General features: G+C 41.8%; 1 protein-coding gene across 1 annotated transcript in view; it reads left to right on the top strand.

The window, feature by feature from the left end:
* utrn (utrophin) overlaps positions 1-25,272 on the top strand; it is a 168,588-nt gene that overhangs the window by 31,435 nt on the left and 111,881 nt on the right. The window contains exons 15-52 of the mRNA XM_022737918.1: positions 67-246; positions 1,051-1,214; positions 1,327-1,450; positions 1,557-1,644; positions 2,349-2,593; positions 3,452-3,620; positions 4,903-5,030; positions 6,618-6,755; positions 6,865-6,978; positions 7,180-7,335; positions 7,592-7,762; positions 7,852-8,043; positions 8,888-9,022; positions 10,771-10,920; positions 11,490-11,651; positions 12,093-12,224; positions 12,523-12,696; positions 12,864-13,019; positions 13,124-13,294; positions 13,951-14,130; positions 14,854-14,982; positions 15,874-16,044; positions 16,225-16,281; positions 16,619-16,783; positions 17,502-17,639; positions 17,776-17,868; positions 18,045-18,215; positions 18,518-18,690; positions 19,761-19,911; positions 20,947-21,122; positions 21,535-21,670; positions 22,111-22,260; positions 22,388-22,540; positions 22,655-22,756; positions 22,990-23,110; positions 23,653-23,870; positions 24,029-24,146; positions 24,315-24,520. Of these exons, the coding sequence (XP_022593639.1) occupies positions 67-246; positions 1,051-1,214; positions 1,327-1,450; positions 1,557-1,644; positions 2,349-2,593; positions 3,452-3,620; positions 4,903-5,030; positions 6,618-6,755; positions 6,865-6,978; positions 7,180-7,335; positions 7,592-7,762; positions 7,852-8,043; positions 8,888-9,022; positions 10,771-10,920; positions 11,490-11,651; positions 12,093-12,224; positions 12,523-12,696; positions 12,864-13,019; positions 13,124-13,294; positions 13,951-14,130; positions 14,854-14,982; positions 15,874-16,044; positions 16,225-16,281; positions 16,619-16,783; positions 17,502-17,639; positions 17,776-17,868; positions 18,045-18,215; positions 18,518-18,690; positions 19,761-19,911; positions 20,947-21,122; positions 21,535-21,670; positions 22,111-22,260; positions 22,388-22,540; positions 22,655-22,756; positions 22,990-23,110; positions 23,653-23,870; positions 24,029-24,146; positions 24,315-24,520 (5,757 nt within the window). The remainder of the gene's footprint in view (positions 1-66; positions 247-1,050; positions 1,215-1,326; positions 1,451-1,556; positions 1,645-2,348; positions 2,594-3,451; positions 3,621-4,902; positions 5,031-6,617; positions 6,756-6,864; positions 6,979-7,179; positions 7,336-7,591; positions 7,763-7,851; positions 8,044-8,887; positions 9,023-10,770; positions 10,921-11,489; positions 11,652-12,092; positions 12,225-12,522; positions 12,697-12,863; positions 13,020-13,123; positions 13,295-13,950; positions 14,131-14,853; positions 14,983-15,873; positions 16,045-16,224; positions 16,282-16,618; positions 16,784-17,501; positions 17,640-17,775; positions 17,869-18,044; positions 18,216-18,517; positions 18,691-19,760; positions 19,912-20,946; positions 21,123-21,534; positions 21,671-22,110; positions 22,261-22,387; positions 22,541-22,654; positions 22,757-22,989; positions 23,111-23,652; positions 23,871-24,028; positions 24,147-24,314; positions 24,521-25,272) is intronic.

The raw sequence follows: 25,272 nt of genomic DNA, 5'->3' as shown, positions 1-25,272 counted from the left end.
ACCAGCTGCAACAGATACTTAAACAATAACTACCTTTAACTTGTTTTTTGTCTTTCAATCCATTAGATTTTAAAGGAAGACATGGAAAAGAAGAGGAGGACTCTGGATCAGCTGTCTGATGCTGGACATGATGTCATATCGCTACTCCGGAGTGCTGAGGCGGGATCTAACATAGAGACAGACACAGAGGAGCTGGCACATAGATGGGACAACCTGGTGCAGAGGCTGGAGGATTGCTCCTTCCAGGTGTGTGTTCCAGTGGTTTCATCTTCACCAATAACTGTACTTAAAAAACAGTCCCAGTGCCGAGACACCTGAGCTAGTTAAAAAGCAGCAGTGTGATGATTTTGCAAAAACCACTTGGCTGTTAAGCCTAACAAATTCAGCAGGTGCTACATTTTAGACGCCCTGGTCATTGTTGGAGAAGAAACATGTAATTTAAAAGTTCAGTGGTGGCTACAAGCCACACTGCGCTTAAATCACCCTGGAAGAAGATGAAGTACAGCAAAGCTCCCACAATAAAATAAAGTTAAGTCGGCAGGAGTTGCTTAAAAACATGGCTCAGCTTCCTTTGTGAAGAAACCTTTAGACAGGCTCCACAATGTGAATGTGTTGTTTTGCCCTTCTCAGTGGCAGGACAAAAGACAAAAAGGGGAAGTAGAGGGAGGTCCACCGATACGCTCAAGGCTTATTAGAGAGATTAATAACAAAAGGATTAAAAAGAATTACTCGCCTCAAAAATAATTCATAATTTTAGTTAACTGACAAAAATTTGTAATTTGAATTTAGTTTTTCAATCAAGCTTTCCAAAGAAAATTGTAAACTTTTGATTGAAGTCACTTCAGCCTTTGAGAATGTGTGGAATAGTTCTAACACCAGAAATTCCAATGCTAACTTAGATGAATGTGTTTCTCACCGACCTAGTTGGGTACAAAATGTTATGTTTCTTGCAGTTTTGCTTTGTCTACATGTCCTGTTTGTTTATGGTTTTGTCACTGTGGTTGATTTCTGTTAGTCCCATTCTCACTGATACTCTCACTCACTGCTAAGGTAATGGAAGCTGTGACAGACGCTGGGATGACTCAGGTGGAAGAACAAATAGTCGTGGACACAATTGCAGTGGCCGCAGCTGCTTCGATCCCTGACCAGGAGTTGGCCCCACCTGCTCCCCCTAAGAAACGACTGGTGGAGACAGATGCAGAAGTCAGACGAATGTAGGAGCTTGGACACACATGGACAGACTACACCTCCTTTGTCAAAAAAAGTGCAAGAATAAAAGGCAGGCAAACACGCACTAATACACGCATTGTGTTATTTGTTCTGCAGGTTTGAAAATAAGCTTTCTGACCTCCTGAGCTGGATTAAATCATGGAAGACGTCCGCTCAGGCGCTGGCCTCCACACACCCTGAAACTACACCTGACACATCAGACCTGCAGGAGAAACTAAAGGTACACCTGCTGAAGATACAGCTTAAAAAGAAACAAACCTGACTTAAAGTTAGAGCATATGTTTTGAGAATCATGCATTAAATATATGTTTGACCAATCACTTCAGGAGTTGGAGTTCGAACTCACAGCAAAGGAAACCACAGTTCGTCAAGTGATCCAGGAGGGACGGGGCTTGATGGACCAGTTGGAGAGAGGTATGAAAGAAAGAGGAGTTTGCCTTTGCTCATTGACACTGAAATTGTACGTTATTATACACAATAAACCAAATAATTATTCTTAACAAATCCATCCAAGCTTTGACAACAGTCTTCTGAGGTGTACTAAGATGGTGGCTCATTTTTACCATTTCTCAGAGGCTTTAACACAAATCTTCCCTTTCCCTGTTAAACTGTGTTTGTTTTGTAAGACTTTACTACTTCTCCACAGCTGCTTGGTATTTTCTGTGTATTTACAAGTCCAAATTTTTATCATCATTCAGTTTTAGATGCCAGTTATTGGAACGTGTGCATTTGTGTGTGTGGAGTTGTAAAAATCTGTCAGCCTGCAGGGTTGCTGACTTCATATAACTGCTCAATGAAATGAAGAGACACTCAGGAGTTTTATGAGTTTACACTGCTCTGCAGGCAGTGAGAGGTAGTGGAGCAGCACCACTGAGTTAAAGTAGATTTGTTAAACTCAACTTCTTTTATCCCCCGTTTGCTGTTTTCTCACCCGTGGTGTCTGTTTTCCAATTTTTTATCTACGAGTGTTTTAACCTCTCTTTCTCCCATCAAAAACTCATAACACAGGATGTGACACAGTCAGACTAAATTATGTAAAAACTTTACTTAAAGTCCTAATTGTTTAAGTGCATTCATTGTGACGTTTTATAAATGTTGGCTTGTGTGTCTCTCTGTAGAGGGTGTGTGTGTGGACTCGGTGAGGGCAGACATAGACCTGATCCAAACTGAGTTGGATGTGTGTGCGAGAGAGCTGCAGGCAGCCCGTGAGCGAGTTCACACCCAGACCCGGGTCAGAGCGGTGTCTGCAGAGCTGACAGACCTGGACCGGGTCTTGCAGGAGCAGGATCGGTGGCTGGACTCCACCTTGGCTGTAGAAAAGTGTGACCAGGCCGAGCTGAGAAACCTGAGCGGAGAATGCCAGGTGAGATTCATTGTCTCAGTCCGCAATTACCCCGATCTCCTGTGTGTGACTTTAATCCTGAATTTCACCTCGTCAATCTTCTTAGGTTGAGCTCATGAAGTTGCAATTATTTCACAGATATTTCATGCAGAGATGAAACACTTAAAAAGACAAGTCATTAATTGAAAAATATTTATGGATGTATACAAGTTCAGAGTTGCCTGAAATACTTTCAAAGTCAGTGACATGTACACAGAGTAAGATGGATAAAACCTGCTCTGGTGTGTCCTGAAGTGTGGAGTTGATGTTTTTCAATTTGAGACTAATTCACTTGGAGCAGGGAGGGAAACCTGTCAGCGTAAAGCATGACTCCATCCAGTAACCTGTGAATTTTCTATAGACTAACATATTGTTGCAGTGTGTCTGCAGTCGTAACTTTTTTGCAGGTAAAAAATGTATTTGATTCTTTAAGATGACACTGACTGTACTCAATGGTACAAAATAAATAAAATACAAGCAAAACAAAATGCTGAAACATACACTTTCCATTTTGTCTCATCATTCTGCATCATTAAAAAACAGAAGTCAATGACATGTTCAAGAAAACCACTAATCATAGAGGCTGTAACTGTAGCCCCAGCTGCTTTCAGTTCATTAAATATCATTATTCAGATTTAGCTGGCTCATTTTTAAGTCGAGGGAATAATTCTATAAAATTCCCCTTTCTGTCTGAATGTACAATAATAGCAAAAATGATCCCTGCTGAATTATCCATGAACAGTTATCTACTTTTAGGAGCAATCACAGACATCACAAATGGTGATAACCCCTCATTACATGCAAATCAGTGAACTTTCCCCTTCCTCTTGTCTTCCTCAGTCCCGACTTGCCCAGGTCACCGTACTGAGCCAGCAGCTGGAGCAGCTTTCTGCAGAGGCAGGATCACTGGGAGCTGTGCCCTCTCTTAAAGACAACACAGTGGTGGTATCTGCACATCATGCCTCCACCCTGCAGCGGCTACAGAGCAGAGAACAAGAAGTCAACAAAGGTACTTCTGCTGAACAGTGAAAATAATTTGTAAAATCAGCACAGAAGAAACCTGTTCCTAAACCCTGAGCAAGTTTCTCTGTTTTAACAGAACCATATGCTTTCATGGGACCTGACAGCCGTGAAGCATTGTCTTATTTCAGACAGCTGCAGGACAGTAGATTTAAGCCTTCCTTAAGACAAAGACCAATTTCTCTCTCCTTGCTCTCGGCACAAAGCTTTCAGGTTTATATGGGGACAAAGAGTGATAGTTAAGTTCAGCAGAGCTCAGTCCCACAGTGGTTGTTTAAATTTGACATTAGCTTTTATATGAAACCTTGGCCAGCCACAAGTAATAGATGATGCCCTTATATGGCCTCCAAAATCTCACAGATGCGTCAGTGTATATGTGAGCGATTGTGTGTAAGATCATGCCTCTGTGCCAGCTCCATCTCTACCTGAGGACGTGACTTGGACCTGGAGCAGCCTTGAAAATCAGTCACCGTTTTACCTCTGGAATTTACACTCGCAGCTCTGGGCCAAGAACGAGCCTGTAAAGGGAGGCTTAAGTGCGCTTCTCCTCTCCTGACCATAGGTGTGTGTGAGTGTGTGTGAGTGTGTGTGTGGGTGTTTGTGTTGCTTTGCCTCTTGGGCTTTTATGACTGTGAAGATTTGGATGAGAGCCAAGGAAAACCATTTTGTTTCTGCTTGAGGGCAGTCTACCTCTTGCTGGGGCCTCTCTCTATCACCCCCCCACCCCCACAGTTACGCTCCATCTCTGCTCTTTGTGTATGTAAACATAGCCAGATTATGTAAGCATTAAATCACCTGGTAATTAAAACGCTGACAGAGAAGGAAAGGAGAAGGGAGACAGTTGAGGAGACGAGCAGGGACAGATATAAATTTAGTCATTCTGCATAAAGTAGGTTGATGTAGTTAAAAATTGGTACTACTTAACTTATTTATTTAATCACCTCTGCATTATGGGTAAATAACAGTATAACCATGGCTTAATGATGTATTCAAAATGTGTCTGGTATGAATGATACATGACTTGGTTAAGAGAGCACAACTAAACTTACTTAAAGAAACATGCTGTCAAACATCAGGGATCCTCTTACAGCATGGAAAACGCACACACATGCACACACATACACACACATACACTGAGAAAGAAATCCCAAATCAGCTCACTGCCCCCTTGTGGTAGAAAACTTGATGCTTCAGACTTGTAGTAAAAATTTTGTCTCTCTTTTCTCCCCCATTCTACACAAATCCCCCACTCCCCCCTTGTCTTGTTCCAGCCTTGGCCACCCCTGAGGCCAGTCAGATGGTACCGTGTCCAGTGGATGGTCTAGAGGCCAGACTGGCCACTCTGAGAGAAGGAATAGTAGACATCCCTACCACTGAAAGGGCAGTGGAGCGGGCTCAGGTGAGTAGTCTCATAGTCCCGATAAGAGTAATTTATTTTATGGCTCTCTGTGAAAATCATAAGTAAAGTCCATGGTTAACTTTCCACCAAACCTCATTTGAATATATAAAGTACACATATCCTGATAACTACCAGACAGACAGATAACCAGGAATGAAAACATTAACTCCTAGGTGGAGGTTACCACACAAAGTATGATCTGAAAGTCTCCTTGTTAAAATGATCCTATATTTTTTATGCTTTTAGATTGTCTTTGAGGTGCCACTTGAGGGTGTTTTGAGGGATGCAATCTGTTCTATTATTCTTCGTATTAAAATATTTTGATTTAGTTTTCAGAATATAAATTGGAAAACAAACTATTTATATTTAGATTCACTTGTTTTTTTTATTATTCTTATTATACTTATGATTTTATAATCATACCATTGTGGTTTAATTCTGATCTTGTTACATATTTTTTATTATTACTTATTCTGCAATTCATTGTTACTGCCTGTATTGGTAGCCCAAATATTTTTAATCCCAATATATCAGTGAGAGTGTTAATATCTCTCTGCTGTCATTTTTGTGTGGCACACAATAGGCCCTTTATCAGCCAGTCACTTCCCCCTGCACTGTATCAAACCTCTTTGTAGAAGGAAAAGGGTGTGGGTGTGTGCGTGTTTTGGTATGTAGTTTTGAGATATGTGTGATGTTGTGTTTCGTGTGTGTTATTGTGTGTGTTTCTCTCCTCCTCCATCTTTGCGGGAATGTGGCTCAGTCCAGCTCTTGTTATCGTGGCAGATAGGGCATGGTGCCGGTTGCGGGGGGGGTGGGGGGGACGACGACGACTTGGCACATTCTGGGCAGCGAGCCCATGCATGCAGCACGGAGCTCCTAACAGCTCAGTGTGGAGCTGCTCAACCAGTCAGTCAGCCTGACAGCCACAACATACAATCGCATGACAACATCCCTGAGTCCTATTAGCAATTAGCCTAATTATAGAAGGTGATAATCATCTTCTTTGTAATCACTATACACAAAGGTGAATTGTTTTAAACATGTAAACATAGTTGACTGTTATCCTCCATTACAGAAGTGATAGTACTTTAATCACCAGCGTGTACTTACCTGTGTAAATTTATGGAACAGTATGTACTTCACACGACTTAAACACTGTGAAGGTATGGGATTGCATTGGTTGTAACAACACATGACTGTCTTTGTACAAATGCTTTTATTTGAATGCTCTGTCCTTACATTGTTGTCAGATGGAAAATGATGTACAGGAGGTTCGAGGAATTTCATTGTATAGTTAAAGGTGGAGATTTTGACCATTAGTAGCTCTATGGAGCGATGTTTTGAGGAGCAGGTCCCGTAGCACACAGGTGATACGTTACGCTTCATACTATTCCACTGAACAGTTTGAGCCGGTTATACATATGCAGACATGGATGTTAATAATGCAGGTTTCAAAATATAAAAAGTATCAGCTTTGCAAATGTTTAATGAGAAAGAAAATACATTAAGCATATTTGTTAAGCCTTGAGGATACACACAATGAGTTTTGGTAAAGAATTTTTCAGCCTGAGCTCTTGTTCACCTCAGGGCCTGTGTCTAGAGATTGAGCAAACACAGCAAGCCTCCGATCCTGCAGAACTACAAAGATGGAGTCAACTCTCCTCCAGGGCTCGTGAGGAGCTGGGGACTCTGCAGTGTGTCCTGGGTAGCATGAAGGACTATCAGGTAAAGTAGCTGTCATTTGTGTTATAGAAAACTGCTGTATGTTATGGTTTATGTCTTCACTGGATAAGAAATGAATGGTAATAATACAGTTGTTCAATGTTGTTGTTAGGTATGTTTGGTGCAAATTGAACGTTGGTTGGATGCGGTTCAGGAGCTATTGTCTCGTGATGCCACGGGTTCGGGCGACACAGAGAGTCTACAGGAAGAGCTTAACCAGTGCAAGGTGAGAGGACAACAGATTTGAACATTCTGGTGGCAAAAACAACATGACTTCACTACTTAAAAGTTAATTTTTTAAGGCCACAATCTCTTAGCGATACAGATTTTGGATTGTTTTGCTTTGACCTAAATTGATTATTATTGAATTTGGTTTGAATAACTGCAAAGTATTATTCTTAAAGTTTATTTTCTTTCTCATAACAAGGAGTATGTGAATGAGATGGAGTCAGTGGAAGGTTCATTGAAGCAGATGGGAGAGAATGTGAGTGCTGTACAGGCAGCTACAGTCCCAGGACTGGCCAAGTGGGGGCAGAATAAGTTGGATGAGTCGCGGGGCAAGTGGGACACACTTAGCAAACAGGTGAGGGAAAATCTGAACTTCTGTTTGTTCTGTTTGCACAGTGTGTGGTTTTTTATGTTATTCATGGTAGAATTTTTATTTTGTTTGTACATACATGCATTCATACACATGATTACACTGATACAGGATTAATTTGAAATCTCAGTGTCACCAGCTTAAATACAAAGTCACATAGGTCTTGGTTTATAAAGTAAAGTCTTACCTAAATTATTCTTATGTTTCTCTAACAAACCTGATGGCATATGCTTCCCTCCAGCTGCTGAGCCATCAGGAGCGTGTGGCGGAGAGTCAGGAGAAGCAGGTGAATCTGAGGAAGGACTTGGCGGAGATGCAGGAGTGGATGGCCCAAGTAGACGAGGAGTTCCTCATGAGGGACTTTGAGTACAAGAGCCCTGAGGAGCTGGAGGCATCGCTGGAGGAGATGAAGGTGGGTGTGACTGTTTGACCATTGAGTGCCATCTTTCTGTACAGGTCTGTTGTCATTGTCCTCCTCTCACCTGTCCTCATCTCTCACAGAGAGCTAAAGAGGATGTGCTACAGAAGGAGGTGAAGGTAAAGATCCTGAAAGATAGCATCAACATGTTGGTGTCCAGATCATCGCCGCCCGGTGGAGGTCGTGGACAGGAGCTGACATCAGAGCTAGAGGGAGTACTAGCCAACTACCATAAGCTCTGTGATCGCTTCAAGAGCAAGTGTCACACTTTGGAGGTAATGTGTGTGTGTGTTTTTGTGTGTGTGTTGGGGGGTCTTTCTGTATAGGAGAAAGTTTAAAGTTGAAGTTTTATTGTTTTTGAATCAAAATATAGATCCTGACAAATGAACTGTACTGCATTCAGTTAAAAATGACCACCTCTGCTGTTATTGTTTTAAAAATGTACTTGCACCACAGCTTATAGACAATGAAAAAAGTGCCTGGTCATAGTGGATTTAAGTTGTCTTTGAGTTTAAGGTTAAAGTGTTGTTATTGTATAAAAAGCTGCTGTGACACACAAAAATAATTCACAATTTTATGCATGAATGGCCCAATTTGTCCATCACCTTGCAGCTCCCATGGCCCAGTATTAGAATGACATGTCCGTTTATGGGATGTGTCATTTCTTCAGCTCTCTTTTGTTAATTTTCATGCAAAGAACAAGAGAAGCTGGAAGGGAATACTGGTGATTCTTGCTTTCAGTGCTAATCTGTGAGTGTAAAATCATAGTTTGGGGCACTGTTTTTGATTATCATCCTTCAGACTCTGCAGGGTAAAGGTCAGACAAAGCACTGAGTTGTGCTTATGCTCATGTATACTCTTTGCCTGAAGTCCATTAGTCACCATCCTGTCTTTGTCCTTAGAGTTTTGCTGTTTAATTTGAGTGTAAGAGTCTTAAACATTTTTTTTGATAAAGTGCCTCTCAGTGTTTTTTAATATGGTCTTTCAACATTGAAGCAAGGGCATTCTTAATACAGCTGTCACTTTTTAGTAACATCATTTGTGTTTCTTTGGATGTGCATTTGAATGTGTGGGTGTGTGGGTGTGTTTGTGCTGTGTGTGTTGGGGTGTACTGTGTAGGAGGTTTGGTCCTGTTGGATGGAGTTGCTTCAGTACCTGGACATGGAGCAGACTTGGCTCAACACTGTGGAGGAGAAGGTCCAAGCTACTGACAACCTGCCGGAGAGCACGGAGACCGTCAATGAAGCTCTGGAGGTGCGCACGCACGCACGCACGCACGCACGCACGCACGCACGCACGCACGCACGCACGCACGCACTGTAATCACATTAAATTCCTCGTACTCTTCCTCTTTATCAAATTTTCCCCTCTTAGTTCTTTCACTCTTTAAAGGCAAAATTCAGTTTCTGGGGATGATTAGTGTTAAACACATTTACCTACAGTCAGACTTGCTCTATAGAAGCCTCCCTCTGGGTGCAGCTTGAAGGAATTTTAAGGGTGACATTAGTCATCTTAATTCTGTTGCTGGATGCCTATGGGATCAGTAGCAGCAAAAGGAAAGAGGTTGCACAATCCTTTGACACAAGGTTATTGGCTACATAGTTAGACTTTTAGTTTGGGACAGCATGACACAAAAGCAAGTCTAGTTGCCCTTGATTACATTTTTCTTGGATCACTATTATTTCAGGTGCAATACGTTTATGTGCAAATTATCACATACTTTACATAAATGCTATGGAACTGGAATTACTGGATTACTTTTGGAAAAACTTTTTTGAAAATGGGCTTATTCATTGAGCTTGGCTGCAGGCACCGGTCAACAGAAAGACACTAATGAATCTGACATAATCTCTGTTCTTACTTATTGTGGAAATTAGTTACTTTATAAATATGTAAATTATAATGAATAATATATTTAGACCATCAGTTCATGTCTGACTTTGTTTTAAAATTATACTTATTTCTGTGCCTATTTTGAGAGGGGCTGCTGCTGGAAATGTAAGTAGCTTTGGTAAACTGTCACCGCATCATTAAACATATATTCAAACTGCTTTGAGAGACATATAACAGGCCATTAGTTTGGGTAGGTAATCGAACGGTCCATTTAATATGTAACTACATGTTAATAACCTCATTGTCTTTGACTTTGTCATATAAATTTCTTCTGCTTTCTTTTGCTCTGCTGCTATATCTGTAGACTGCCTCCAGCATAACTGTCAAAGTCACTTTAATCACTGTGCTGCCTCTGTAACATCGCATAGTGATGAAGGAAATTGAAGACCCTTGAAGACAATGTTTCTCCTTCTCCTCTTTGTCCTTATATGTTTTTGGCTCTTTTCTGCGCCCCCACCCCTCACCCCCCACCCCCCCACCCCGAACCTCATTCTCTCACCCTTCACCCTTCCCAGTCTCCCAGTTTCCTAATCAGACTCACCCCTCTGGAGGGGGGCTGTCGCACTCTGTCTGTCCATTACCTCCGGGAAGGAAAAGCACATTTAATGACCCCCACATAAACAATGACTGCTGGATCCAAATAAGCGCCGTCACTTGACAAGCCTCTCTCTCACTTGTCTCTCATTTCTCGTTCCTGTTATCGTCTTTTTTTTTTGGTTTGCCTCCATCTGACACACCCACCATTTCTGAATCTGCACTCCATCTGTTTGCTCAGCTTTTCGGTCTTTTCTCAATCTTTCACGCATATAAACACACACTTTTTACTCATTTACTGGATTTCTTTTTCTTCTCCCGTGTTTTGTGTTCCTCAAGTGTTTGGTTTGTAGCTTTGATCTGTGTTTTTACTTGTTCCTGCTGTCCAGTTTCTGATGTAAAACTGTTGGAACTGTGAAGCCGTTCAGCTTTCTTGATCTTTGTTGTGGCTTTACCAAAGGACTGTTTTATTCAATTTGACTCCTTCGTGCTCACTTCCTTTCCCTTTTTGCTTGAATTTTCAAATTCATTGCGCAGATATTTACCTTCTTCTCCATCTCTCCATTCACCACCAGTCTTTGGAGAGCGTGCTTCGCCACCCGGGGGACAACCGCACGCAAATCAGAGAGCTGGGTCAGACGCTGATTGACGGGGGCATATTGGATGAACTCATTAGTGAAAAACTAGAGGCCTTTAATTCTCGTTACGAGCAGCTCAACCACCAGGTCAGGACCTTGTCTTTGTATGTTACATCTATATATACCATACATTTTCACTGTTGCAGTTTGTATTTGAATATATCATTTGCAAACATGCCACTGTGTCATGTTTCTCAGACTTATTTGTGGGCTGTACTTGACTGTAGTGTCACCATTTTATGTATTGAGATTTGTTTGTATAATAACACCCAACACTGAATACACCTTTGTATTGTATTATTTATTTGTATTGATAATTATTCAATATGCTTTTCAGTATATTTTACATCAAAGAGTTCATTGTATTATTGTGCACTTGGTACGTGATATTTTTCTGGTGTCCTCCCTCATATGTTCAGTCATAATAAAGACTATGCCTTTATGCAGCTTCTCATTCAGTTAAAAACAACAGAAACAATCTGTATTGTAAATGAGGTGTTTTCACTCTTGTGTATAACTGTTAATAATAAGATACATCAGCCATTATATTCAGTCCCACTGTCAGCAAATGGTCTTCTCCTTGTTAGCTTCCATATAGAATATCAGAATAACTGAAGAATTCAAACTCCTGACTTGCTGTCTGTGTCCTCATCCAGGCGGTGAACCGGCAGATCAGCCTCGAGCAGCAGCTGCAGACACTGAAGGAGAACGAACAGGCGCTCCAATCACTGCAGGAGTCTCTGAGCCAGCTGGACCACACGCTCACCTCCTACCTCACTGATCGCATAGACGCCTTCCAGCTCCCACAGGAGGCGCAGGTACAGGGCACATGCATAGCACAAACACATCCATACCCAGAGAAGTCACCAAACAAGATGTGACACCAAAGCCTGGTGGCTCTTACTTCATAGAGTGTCATCTCACCTGTCTGAAGTTTCCTCCCTCCGGCTTGGAGCCCAATAAATAATAAAATAATAATATATCACAGCAGTCCGCAGTCTGAAAATCTTGTAAATGAAATTACATTTAAGTGATGAAAAAATAAACTTTATAGATTTCAACAGTATATATTTTGTTGTTAAATAGGTCATAATTGAGGAAGCATAAATATATTTGTCCTTCTCAGCATATAATAGTAGTACACATTCATGCTGCATGTACTAAAACTCAGAAAATACCTAATGAATGGTAAAAAGTATGGTCAAAGCAAGAGCATATCACATTCATGATGCATGTCTTCGTTTCCACTTCTTCTTCAGACCATCGGGGCAGAGATCGCAGCACACGAGGTGACAGTAGAAGAGATGAGAAGGAGGAACGTGGCCAACCTGCCTCCGCCGACCACTGATGGCAAGGCTGCCCGTGGTGGGACCATGTTGGATCAGCTTCAGGTAACACTGACTCCTACTGGAGAACATCAGAAACTACAGAAACTGATGTCCGACTTTTTTTCTACTGATGCCGCCACTACATTATCATGACATTACTAACGCAACACTCCCATTAATCTCACGTTTGAAGTATAAAAAAAGGAATGTATGAAACTAATTTTAGTCTTCCTGGAAGCCTCGCATAAGAAAAGTGTTTACATGCGCTTGGCGCCAGTGTAAATGGATTGTTGCAGCTGTTTGTCATCCAGGTTGTGAAACAGTTGTATAACTTTATTAACTCTCCCTTCGCTCACTGCAGAGGAAGCTGAGAGAGATCTCCACAAAGTACCAGCTATTCCAGAAGCCCGCTAACTTTGAGCAGCGCATGTTGGACTGTAAGAGGGTCCTTGAGGGTGCCAAGGCCGAGCTGCACATTCTGGATGTCAAGGATGCGGATCCGGAAAAAATCCAGTCCCACCTCAGCGGTTGTATGGTGAGAACCAGACTACCTTATTTGTAGATGATTGTTGTGCACATTATAAATGCCCAGCAAAATTTTAAGTGATTACAAAAAACATAAAGATACCTGCCAACCTATTTTATGCAGACACAAACACACAGAGTGATCTTACATTCATTTCCCTTCTTTTTGCTGTTTAGAAATTATACAAATTGCTGAGTGAGGTGAAGCTAGAGGTGGAGACAGTGATTAAGACAGGTCGTCAGATTGTGCAGAAACAGCAGACTGAGAACCCCAAGGCCATGGACGAACAGCTTACTGCTCTCAAACTGCTCTACAATGACCTGGGGGCTCAGGTATGTTATTTTTGTGAAAAATTCAAATCTAATGAATTCTCCTTGTTCTACAAACCACGGCTCATGCATATAAGTGATATTCACATTATCTCGTTTTGATTCAGGTAACAGAGGGCAAGCAGGACCTGGAAAAAGCATTGTCTCTGTCTCAAAAGTTCCAGAAGGAGAGCGCTGCCCTGCAGGAGTGGCTGACCACAAATGAGGCTCAGCTCCAGCAGAAGAACAGCTGTGGAGACATGCCAGCAGACATTGATGCTGAGATTGCATGGGCTAATGTGAGCAGCTGCTCTAAACCTTTCTTTATATCTCCTCAGCATGATGCGTGTTTCTGTCTCAGGCCAGTAGGTGGAGCAGAGGGACTGTTTGAAGTCACTGAGAACACCAATCTTTCTCTTTCGAAAACCAGAAATGTATCAACAGCATTATGGGAACTGTTGTGAATTAAGCCATTATCCCCCTTACAGTGTAAAAAATGTGTTATGAGTGTTTTCATGAATCACTGGCACTCTTCTGCCCTCTCTCTGACCCTGTGAAAAAGACTGAACATTATTTCACATGATCCCACACACTGAAGCCAAATACTCAGCAACAGTATTATAACTGAAACTGTGTGATTTTTAAATGAGTCACAGGTTCACATGAAGTCAAGTCAAAGGAGGCTACAGTGCATAAGAGAGTGTAGGATGTTTCTTCAAATTCACTTTTTGTTCTTCAGATGTGTTTTTTTGTGAATATAAGTTTATATGCAGTTGAATATTTTATTTTTGTGTATGTTACGTGTAATTTATGCCTTATCTTCCTGCATACTACAGTGTGTGTGTGATAAATCCTAATGACAGCTAGCCGATAAAGCAATAATTTACTGAAACATGGAGACCATCACATGAACCCGTTTGATATATTGTACTGTATGTGCATGCTGCTCCACCAGGGCCTGCTGAAGGAGTCAGAGCGTCGTAAGGCAGAGCTGTCCGGCCTGATGGAGACCAGCGCTGGGCTGCAGACTCTGGTGGAGGGCAGTGAGGCTCAGCTGGAGGACAAACTCTTTGGTCTCAATGAATCCTGGGGCCGTGTCCGCACCTGGACCGAGGACTGGCTCAGCGCTGTGCTGGTGAGAGCAGATATTTTGTACAGTAAGCTTAATGAATGAAGATTTGCTGTGTTCATTATTCTGTTTTCTCATAGTAAGTAGATTCTCCCATCTGCTTTAAGTTTTTATGGACATTAGCAAGTGAGCAAAGGCTTTTCTTGAGTGAATTTATTTGAGTGAATATATTTTTGTCTTTGTGGTGCCTTTTAGCTTCATTTTAATAGATAATGAGAAATCGTTTAGCAGTTATTCCTGCATTTATCTTATTAATTTTATACTTTAAGCACACAGGGTAAGTTTTCAAATTCTAAAAGGTTCATTAAATTTAAAATTGTAATTCCTGCCCTTGAAATGATTTAAAAAATATCATTGCAAGGTTATATATGTGAAAGATTTATACCCCAAATGAAACATTTCCTCAGTTTGCTGCAGAAGTCAAGTGTTTGCAGTAGCGAGGCAAAGAAATAAAATTCAAATCAAGAACAAAACAAAGGCATGCAAATCAACTCCTCAACCAAAATATATTTACCACTAACAAAGAGACTAAGAAATGTTTCTTCTTGTAACTGTGCGCTGCAGCAAGTCATGTAAAGGTTATGGAAACTCTCATAATCAGTAAAATGTCTTTGTTTTAGATTAAGCAGAAAATGTGTAAAACACAGCAGGACCTGAAAACAACAATGAAAGTTTTCTTTATGTCCTTATTAAAGCACTGAGCCTTTGTTTTCCTTTGTATTTGTGCAGAGTCACCAGAATGAGGTGGAAATTTTTGATGAGAACTTGGCTCACATCAGCACCTGGCTCTATCAGACCCAGATCCACCTGGACGAGGCTGAGCGGCTCGCTCCAACAGAGAGGGAAAAGGTGGTGAAGGTAAGAGTGAGAGAGTTGAAGCACAGTGGGGAGAAAGGGAGAATGACCCTAAACTGTGGATGCAGCGCAACTGTTACATAAAGGGCAGTTACCAGTTGATTTTTGCCTGTCGTCATTTCGAAGTCATTAATTCATTCTATTTTTCTTTTTCTGTAAATTCAGAAAAATATGTAAGAATAGGTCAAGCTTATACCATGAAAAGCTTAGAAGTATCAAATAGTAGTTTAGAATTGCTTTATGGAAATCACCGCCTCTGGCAAGGAAATGCATTCTGTGACAATCCATCAAGGAATACCTCTCCTGTTACCCTCTGGGACAGAGAGACTTTAATGCGTTTTCACATGGAGAGATTAGTGAGGTAATGATCAATCATTTCTAAATATCCCATTTTGGATTGTCCTCTGGTGCAGCAGAAATTTATTGTGCTCGGTTAAGATCGAAATCTTGATGAAGCACACATATTTGGACACTAATAGGACATTTTTGTGTAGTTCTTAATAGTGATTACCCAATGTCACCATGTTTCACCAGTTAAAATAAAAAGAGATTGAGAGAGAGTCAGGTCAGGAGCAAGAGAGAGGTTTATTGAGATATGGGAAAGAAGATGGCTGAATGAGAGAACAGGAGAAGCTGAGTCTGACAGTTGCACAGTGTCAAATAATATATCTTGCAGTTGTATTAAATTTTTAACCCTTCCCTTCCTTTCGCCATGACAACTGAAGGTTGCCACTATATATCAGCTGGTCCCTGGGCCTGTTAAGCTTGATCAGTACATGCTGCGCTTAGCTTTCTGGTCTGACCCAAGGCTACTCTGCCATCCAGTCTGAGAGAGAATGACTGGTAGCATAAACTGATAAAGAGATGACCAGCTTCTCTGTGGTCTATCCTCAGAGCATGCTGGAGGAACTGGAGGACATCAGTCTGCGTGTGGACAACGTGAGGGACCAGGCCATCATCCTGATGACCAGCAGGGGGCCCGCCTGCAGAGATGTGGTGGAGCCCAAACTGGCCGAGCTCAACTGCAACTTCGACAAAGTCTCCCAGCACATCAAAACTGCCAAGGTACAAAAGCTGTACAGACAAGTTCCGACTGTTTTGTAAACGTTTTAACGTCCATCACCATCTTTACCAATCAAAAGCTCAGTGTGGACTTCAGTCCTGGTGCACGCACAAAAGGTTAAACTTTCAAATAGAAAGGGGTCTGTTCAGTCAGTGTATCTGTTCCTTGTCTTTTGCTTTCAGATGATGACCAGCCTGGAGTCAGGTGGTGTTGAAATGAACCAGCAGGCACCTCAGCAGGTACAAGAATCTCACATTAATACAAGCTTTAAGGTCAATTTAATAATTTAATAGTTAGTTAGTTTTATTAATTTCTTTAAGCAAAACCAGTTCACTTCAAAATACTTAACCAGTGATAAAGGCAATATAATGAATTTAATCCAAACTAGATTAAAAGAGCTACCGAGAGATTTTAGATAAAATACTGCAAGGCTCAGTGTGGAGTCACTGTCGTATCATAAATTACACCGAGCCGATCCTTCTCTTTGAGCATGCAGTGAGATAATTACATTCATCTTACCGGCTCTGATAGCTCTGGCTGAGTTGCCTGAGGTGTGTTTTTGCTCTTTCTCATCAGGTCATTCACAGCCGGGAGATTCGAGTAGAGAGTCAGAGTCAGGCTTGTCCTGCTGAGGCTCCGGTCCCCAGTGAGGTGAAGGACCTTCGGGCAGAGCTCCAGGACAGACTGAGGGCTTTGCAGCAACAACAGCAGGACCCAGTAAACATCCTGGATGATGACAAGGTTTACAAGATCACCATTCAGTTTACTTTCATAGCTATACTAATGATGATGATTGATAATAATGGAAATATTGTAAGATAAGACAGTAAAATAGTAATTGCTTCATTAGAAATGAGCTTTAGATACTGTAGTATTGTGGGTAGTAGAATAGGTACTCTGTCTATTGTCTGATCAAAAGTTTCCATTAAAGTTTGCCATCTCTAGCAATTTCCAGAAGAATTTGAAAACGCACACATAGAAAATTGCCCCAGGATGCCTATTATTCTCTGTCTGTCTCTTTAAACCTGAAGTTTTATGAGATTTTCTATGAAGAATATGCTAGGCTACCGGCTATATAAAGCTGCCACCTGATAAGACTAACTTTGATTGGGCATTTCAAGGCTGAACAAGTCTGGAATTCAGTCTTCCTTATCAAGGTTTATGACGTTAAACACACCGGCTGAACAAATTTGACCAATCCAAAGCAAGGTCAGTGTGCCAGTTGGGAAGCTATTGTTGTGGTTTTAACAGTACTTCCCTGAGAAGTGTCGACAGCGTCTCTACTTGTTGCTTGTCTAGCGAAGGAGCAACTAACAGCTAATGTAAGTTCAGGCTGTGTAAGTTATTATTTTTTTCATGCCCATTGACTAGAATATAGATAGACAGATAGATAGATCGTCTCCAAATAATTTTTGAATTGCATTTGACCTTACACCCTCTCTCTCTCTTTCTGCACCAGCTGGATGAGGAGAAAGCCAGTGTGGAAGACCTGTTGAGAAGAGGAGAAGAGCTGCTGCCTCAAACTTCAGACGAGGGCCAGAGGGAGGAGTTGAGACTTCTGCTGCTCCGGCTGCAGAGCCAATATTCTGCTCACAGGGTGAGATGCATAGAAACTAACTTGTGTCTTCATAAACAGGACTCAAGCAGGGATTTTTTTTAACCTAGGCAAACAAAGCTCTCCACTTTCCCTCTGTGCACCGGTTGACTTGTCTTTCTGCTTGTGTCTGCTTTAGGAGCTGAGGGTGCTGCGAATCAGGCAGGTGGATGTCTCTGTGGAGTCATCTTCTTCTTACACCTTCACAGAGACAAGAGAGTTTTCAGCCGAGGTGAGGGATTAACACATGCACACATACACATTTACCAAGAAGTCACATTAACCACTGAATTGTGTCCTTCACTGTATCTGCTTGATTTGTATGACAATAGAGCCAGTTTCACCTTTTGTGGCACAAGAGGTGTTAATATGATTTATGATTTTCCCCCTTCTCCCTCTGCGGTGTAGGAGATGTCTGCCTTGGAACGTAGCAGTGCTCCTTCATTGAGTCCCTCCGACTACCTGTTGGACATCAACAAAGTGCTCCTTGCAATGGCTGACAATGAGTTGCTTCTGAACTCATCTGAGCTCAGCAGGGGGCTCTATGAAGACTTCTCCAGCCAGGAGGACACACTGAGGGTGGGACATCATCTCATATATTCAAACTGCTATATCAAAAATTATTATTGTAAAGTCACAAAAATAATCTGTTTAGTGTATTTGCTTTCACAAAGTTGAACAAGAAAAAAACAAACCTGTCCTTTCCTTAAAAGTGATCAGCAAAATATTGAAGTCAGTCTGTTTTAGATAACCAGCTGCCACAATTAAAATTATGTGATTTTCTTCTGTTTGCATGCTTGTCGCATAAAGTTTATGCCACAGTTTTAATTAATTCATTTTGCTGCCTCTTTTTCCTTTATCGTTCGTTTTTCTTTTCCCAGAATATCAAAGTGAATCTGGAGCATCTGGGTGAGCAGGTTGCAGGGACCCATGAGCGCCAGCCTGATGCCATTCGGGATGCTTCGCCTGCTGAGGTGACTCAGATTGGAGACGCCCTCACGCAGCTTAACGCCGAGTGGGATCGCCTTAACCGCATGTACAATCACCGCAAGGGGTACGTGCACCGACCCCACACACACAACCAGATTACATTGTACATACGTTCATCAGTTAGAAATAAGGTTTTGATTCAAACTTGAATAAGTCTTTCACAGAAAATGCTGTGACAGGGGAGAGAAATGAACAAGCTGCTGATTTCAGATGTGAATGTGTGTGAAATTGTGTGTCAGGATATTTGGTCGGAGCTGCGGGGACATTAAATGCCAGCTGTCTGCTACTCAGGAGGCAGCAGGAACAGATAAAGAGATAGACCAGGGCACACAGTCAAGCTCCGTACACACACTTAAACACACAAAGAAACAAACACACACTGACCTTGAATACCATCAAAACCATTCCTTGGGCATAAACAATCCCATGCCTCCACATATTCACTCACTCATTCACACACACACACACACACACACACACACACACACACACACGCGCACGCGCACACACACACACACACACACACACAAGCACACACACACTGGCTGACCTTGACTCCCATCAACACTTTTCCTGAGGCATAAACAGTCTCCATTTGCTGAATACAGCAAAGTGTGTGTGTGTGTATGCACATGCTAGAATAACCCTAATTTTGAAGATTGCACACAAATGCTGACGCACTCAGCCTTTGTGTAATCACAATAACCTCTACGTATCATTTAAAATTAAAGAATGGAGTATTTTTTAAAATTACTCATCAAGAACTAATTTCCTCACCTTCTCTCTAATCAGATTTGTTCTGCTCCAAAAGATGCTGTAAGAGGAAATAGCTGTCACACAGACTATCAGTGTGATAAAAGATCTATTTTTGTATTGGGCATTTTAAGTAACCAATCAGACTTTGCTGCTTTGCTTTTCAGGGTTTCCTGAGTGTAATGACGTTTTCCAGTGTTTAATAGAGGTCACCTGCCCCATTTTTCCTTATCAGAACACATTTTTTCCTTGAAGACCAGATTTATTTTTTTTCACTCCTTCGAATGAACCTAACTACAAATTTAACTCAGGTTTAAGTTTGACATGCTTTGTATGTGTGTGTGTGTGTGTGTGTGTGTGTGTGTGTTTCCTTTATAATAGGAGTTTTGACCGTGCCATAGAGGAGTGGGGACAGTTCCACTGTGACATGAATGACCTGAGTCAGTGGCTGACTGACACTGAGACGCTGCTGTCTGAGAGCGTTGGCCCTGATGGACAGCTGGATCTGGACTCTGCACGACAACACCAAGAGGTCAGTGGAGGGTGATGGAGCATGTGGAGGTCTTAATGGACATTTTGTTTAAGTGTGTGTGACCAGATTGCACATGCGTACTGGGGTATTTCATATCTTTTCTTTTTTTTTGACATATGCATTTGATCACATCACAGCAGAGACTTCTGTAAGTTTAACAAATTGAACAATATGCAAATGGTTTTGTATTTGTAGATTTTCGACAGTATAGAAACTATTCAAGGCATACCACATTGTCTGGATAAACTAGTAATTAGTCAAATATAGATTCACAACATTCCATATGTTTATAAGCTGAAACCAAGATTATTACCTTCCCAGGACGCCACAGTAATATGCTTGAGATATTAGTAGCTGGATGGTTGGAAATGTTAGAGAGGAGATAATTGCATTTTGGTCCCCAAAGGAAAAAAAATCAGTGCTACACTGTACCTGATAAACAAACACTCTGCACATCTAACTGTTCATTATGCAGAGCGAGAAATGGAGAGAAGTGAACTGAAGAGTGAGATGAGAAGAGGCCTTTAATTTTGCTTTGTTTGATTACTAAAGCAGCGCTTTCATTTCCAAGGGGAATTAAATTCTCTGAAGCCGCGGCATTATCACTGACAGCACCGCCACAATTAACACCTTTTATCAGTGTGATTTGCAGAGCCCCAGCTACAGTCCGTCTGCCTCGCTCTTTTACACGTTTTCACAGTTGCTGAGAATGTGACTTTGGATCAAGGGGATGGGAACTGAGAGATCAATTAGCTGACTCACCCTTTAGTGGACGCTACAAGCACTCAACTCTACTTTGCGGATCTGTCCTGGAAATCGCTCTTGGTGGAAGTAGACATTTGGCAGCTTAAATCTTGATTTGCCACAAATCATACCCGTCAATCAGAGATTTGCCTGGAGAGATCGACTTGAGCAGGGGATTTAGCCCTGAGTCAATTGGCTTATTGGCTTATGCTCTTTGATTGATCCCTGATTCTACCTTTTTTCTCGCTTTTTTGTCCATAATACTCTTTCATTACTTTATACACATTTTAGGAGCTGGAAGAAGGTCTTGCCAGCCACCAACATGTCCTGACCGTACTGACCCGCACTGGGGAGCAGATAATTGGGCAGCTGTCGTCTCTTGATGGACCACTTCTTGAAGAAAAGCTAGACACTCTGGGTCAGCGCTGGAGAGCTGTCAACCGCCAGGTGCTGGACAGACAGCGCAGGTAGTGTATCCATGGAAACACGCAGGATGCAGTGGCATTTAAATGAGGCTGCATGGATTGAAAACATTAAGGGGATATAGTCAAATTTGGATACTGAGGCCAAGTGATATGTAATACATATCATTGCTGTGTCTTGATTATGTAACAGCTTGGTTTTACAGCACAATATAGCACAGAGGTTAGCGCTCGCTCTCTATCACTGTCAGACTTTGTTTCTTTATCAGTGTTTGGCAGGTTAAAATTATCAGTGTGGTCAATCAGTCTATAACAGTAATCTAAATGTAAATTTTAGGATTAGACCTGCAACCTGCAGGAAATGGAGATCCTTATCTGAGTATGTAATATACAGTATGTGTGTGTTTGTGTGTGTTTGTGTTTGTGTGTGTGTGTGTGTGTGTGTGTGTGTGTGCAGGCTGGCTGGCGAGGACCCGGCTCTGTCAGACCTGGTTAGAAGACGCGAGGAGCTGGCTGTATGGCTGGAGCAAGCGGAGAACGCTGTCAGTTCCCTGCCTGTCACTGCCACTGACAAAAACCTCAAAGAACTCAAGGTACAGCGAGGCCCAAAACATGCTAAAGTTAGTGCGATTCATGGGAGCACAGAGATTTCTATTCCTACCCTAGAGCTGGTAGATTTAGCTATTTTTATGGTCAGCTCTGACTGTGTTGATGTTTCCTTTTCTTTTTCCCTATTTGCTTCACTGTAGCCACAAGTTGCTCTCTGTGTCTCGAGCACAGAGACTCAACAAACATACACAGAGAGAACTTAACTCTCACTTCTCTTGTTTTGAACAATGCAATTTTGTCATTCCTTCTTGACAACGTTAACCAGACTGTTCTCCCCCGTGGAGACACATTGCAAAAAGTACAATGAACGTGACATTATGTGGCTATCTGGAGCTATTCTTCTACTCCTGACTTGCACAGGTCTCATTTTCAATAAATCAGTCATCCTTTGTGTAATTAAGGGTCAGTGCATGTTTTCTCGCAGGCCCTTGCTGAGGAAATGGATGCACAGAATGAACGTCTCGGTTGGCTGAACAAGCACGCTCCTCAGATCCTGGCCAGTCCCAGTGTGAGCCCTCAGAGCAGAGACCAACACGTCAGCAAACTGAGAGCCATCAACCTCAGTTGGAGCAAGGTGAGAATTGTAGTTCATATTCCAACTTTTAGAATGACCTTTTTATTAGTTTATCTCTACCATCCTCTTGTCTTTTTCCTCCTCCCTACTTCCTATAATCATAGTTTACTCCCCATTTACCCTGCAGGTGACCCATGAGTTGTTGGACAATGCGGGGGAGGTGGAGGCCAACCTGCAAAGTCATGCACAGTTCCAGGACAGGATGGACAGACTCACTGACTGGGTTGTCGTCACACACCAGACAATCATGACTAGAGGCCTTAATCCTGTGCAAGCACAGGTAGATCTTCTGTACTCCAAATACATCACAAAAACTAACACACCTAACCTCACTGAAAGTTAAATTACTGTACACACAGATATTATGTCTAAAATTAGCTCTTACCCATCACAGGCTCTGGAGGCCTCCATGAAAGACAGGAAGAAGGACCTGGAGGAACTGTTGGCTCATTCTATAGAGCTACAGAGACGACAGCAGCTGTTGCCTCAGGAAAAGGTCCCAGTTTCCATAGTAATATAATTTAAAAGAGAACCCGTTCTAATTGTAGCATTTAATTATACCATATTGCACTGTTAAAATGCCACTACCCCACTTTGGGTAACCCAGTTTCCTCTAATTTATTAAGGATTAATTGACTGCTTTTTTCAAAGCTGGTTTACACTCTGCTTTCTGTTGCTAATATTTTGCACTCAACCATTAATTGTATGTATGTGCCTTCATGTGTGTAGAGTAAGGTAGAGCAGCTGGCAGCTGATTGGAAATCCCTGGATGGTCGATTGAGGGAATCTCTTCAGCCCCCCGTCTCTCCGTGGGCACAACACCAACATGTCGTCCAACACCAGCAGCTTGGTAAATATGTGGAGAAATGCACTTATATAAATTCATCATAATTACTCTCATTTCTATATCAGTAGTTCTGTCTTTATAATACGTCAAGAGCATGTGGATGAAAAGACTCAGCACAGTCCCAATGAAGCAATAAGCTTTTAATAAGAAAAAAAAAAATTAGATTTTTGAGTCTTATGGATCATTAACAAGATATGACAAATATATAAACATGTACTTTCATTAGAGGTAATAATAAAGCTACTCAAGTGTCAAATTTGAAATTCTTTATTGGCTTATCTCAATCTAAAGCACGAAAATGCCTGATGAAATACTAAATAAGAGTTGAGCAACAAAGTCCTGGTTGTGTACCATTTAAAACAAATCCTGATGCCTCATTCATCATGATTTAGTGTGATGCCACTATCCTCTGGGAGCCATTTGGCAGCACCTCCTCTCTCACTCTAACATCTTTAATGTTCATTGCATCATTTCCTTTTAAAGAAGCTCTATATGTCAACATTACTTGCCTTGAGTTCCTCGCCTTTTTTCCACCCTTACTTCAGTGTCTGCGGTCCCCTCAGCCGTGCAGATGGCCAGCCTGGTGAGCGAGGACCCCCACCACCAAACTCCGCACACACCAGACACCGTGGCGCCCACCGACCTCAACGAGACAGCCACCGAACTGGCAGACTGGCTTCTCCTCATCACGCAGATGCTCAAGTCTAATATTGTCACTGTGGGGGACACGGATGAGATCAGGACCACCATGGGACGCCTTCAGGTGAGAAGAGGAGAGGAAAGAAGGAATGGAGGGAAATCGGGGAGTCATTTGTGGGATTAACATTTTTCAATGGAATAGGATGGTTTTTTTTTCGCTGCCACTCTACACTTTGTGTGAATGTGTTTGTGTGTATTTTTACATGTGTCTCGCTCTGGCAGGTGACAAAAAGTGACTTGGAGCAGCGTCACCCACAGCTTGAGGACATTTTCACCCTGGCACAGAACATCAAAAACAAGACCTCTAATCTGGATGTTCGCACATCCATTACAGAGAAATGTAAGGAGAGAGCAGGGTGATCACACTGGAAAGAATTAACAGTGACTGAACGGAATTGGTGTTGTTTAATCAGCATTTCTATTCATGCTTGTAACAGTGCATCTTTTCCCACCTCTAAATCAGTTTAACAGTATCGCTTTCTCTTTGCTCATCTGTCTCTGTCTCTAGTGGAGAAGGTACGCAGCCAGTGGGACAGCACTCAGCATGGTGTTGAGGCACGGCTCCAGCAGCTGGATAACATGACTGGCCACAGCAACCAGTGGGAGGAGCAGAGGAAGGAGGTGAAGGCCCTTATTGGGCACAATGAAGGACGTTTCCACAACCTTCTTCAGCAGTCCAGAGATCCCCTGACTAAACAGCTTGCTGACAACAAGGTTAGGGGAAAGTTTCACTGCTAAACTTTCTCTCCATGTCCTCAGGGTGTCTCATGCCTGTCTTTCCTGAGGTCATTTACTGTGATTCTGTATCTTTGTCAATACGTTAGACTAGTCTAACGTAGGGAATGTGTCTACTCACTTTCCTAAAAGAGAGAAAAAATCTGAGACCAAATCAAACCTACTTAATAAAGTATTAGAGATTCTTTATACAGCCTTATAAGTGTGTACAAGGTGGGAATGAATAAATCACCTCTCTGCAGTTTCACTTTGAACCTTAATAACATTCGTACACCCACATCATCCATCATCTTAATTTGAGATGATGACTTGGCCAGTCTGCCTCATGAGTGTGTCTGACACATTACAGGAACCAAACACTAGAGGGCAACTGAGTGTAACAGAATCCAGCATGTTAGATACACAGCTATCTATCCCTGGTTTGTGTGGTCTTGTAATCATGAGTAATTGTCCATTTAAAAATGTGAAGTGTATATTTTTTAGGCAGAAAATGTGCCTCAGGCTCCTATATGGATGATTTATTATCTAATGCTCAATTAATATAATAATATGGCCTTATGACAGTTGAGTCTTATGTAACCTTGCTTGATTAAGCAGAGGTTAGACAAACAATGTCAGAGGGCTGAGCAGTAGAATAACAAATTTCTTTGTGTTTTTAATGCCTGACGTTTGATTTGATGTTGCTAAGTTTAGAGAATATGTCATTAATATCCTTTCATAGCTATTTGTCT

The sequence above is a fragment of the Seriola dumerili genome, unplaced genomic scaffold, assembly GCF_002260705.1.
Source record: "Seriola dumerili isolate Sdu_G_001 unplaced genomic scaffold, Sdu_1.0 BDQW01000025.1, whole genome shotgun sequence".
Taxonomy (NCBI): Eukaryota; Metazoa; Chordata; class Actinopteri; order Carangiformes; family Carangidae; genus Seriola; species Seriola dumerili.
The sequence above is the reverse complement of the archived record's forward strand: the minus strand, read 5'-3'. Positions and strand labels throughout refer to the sequence as shown.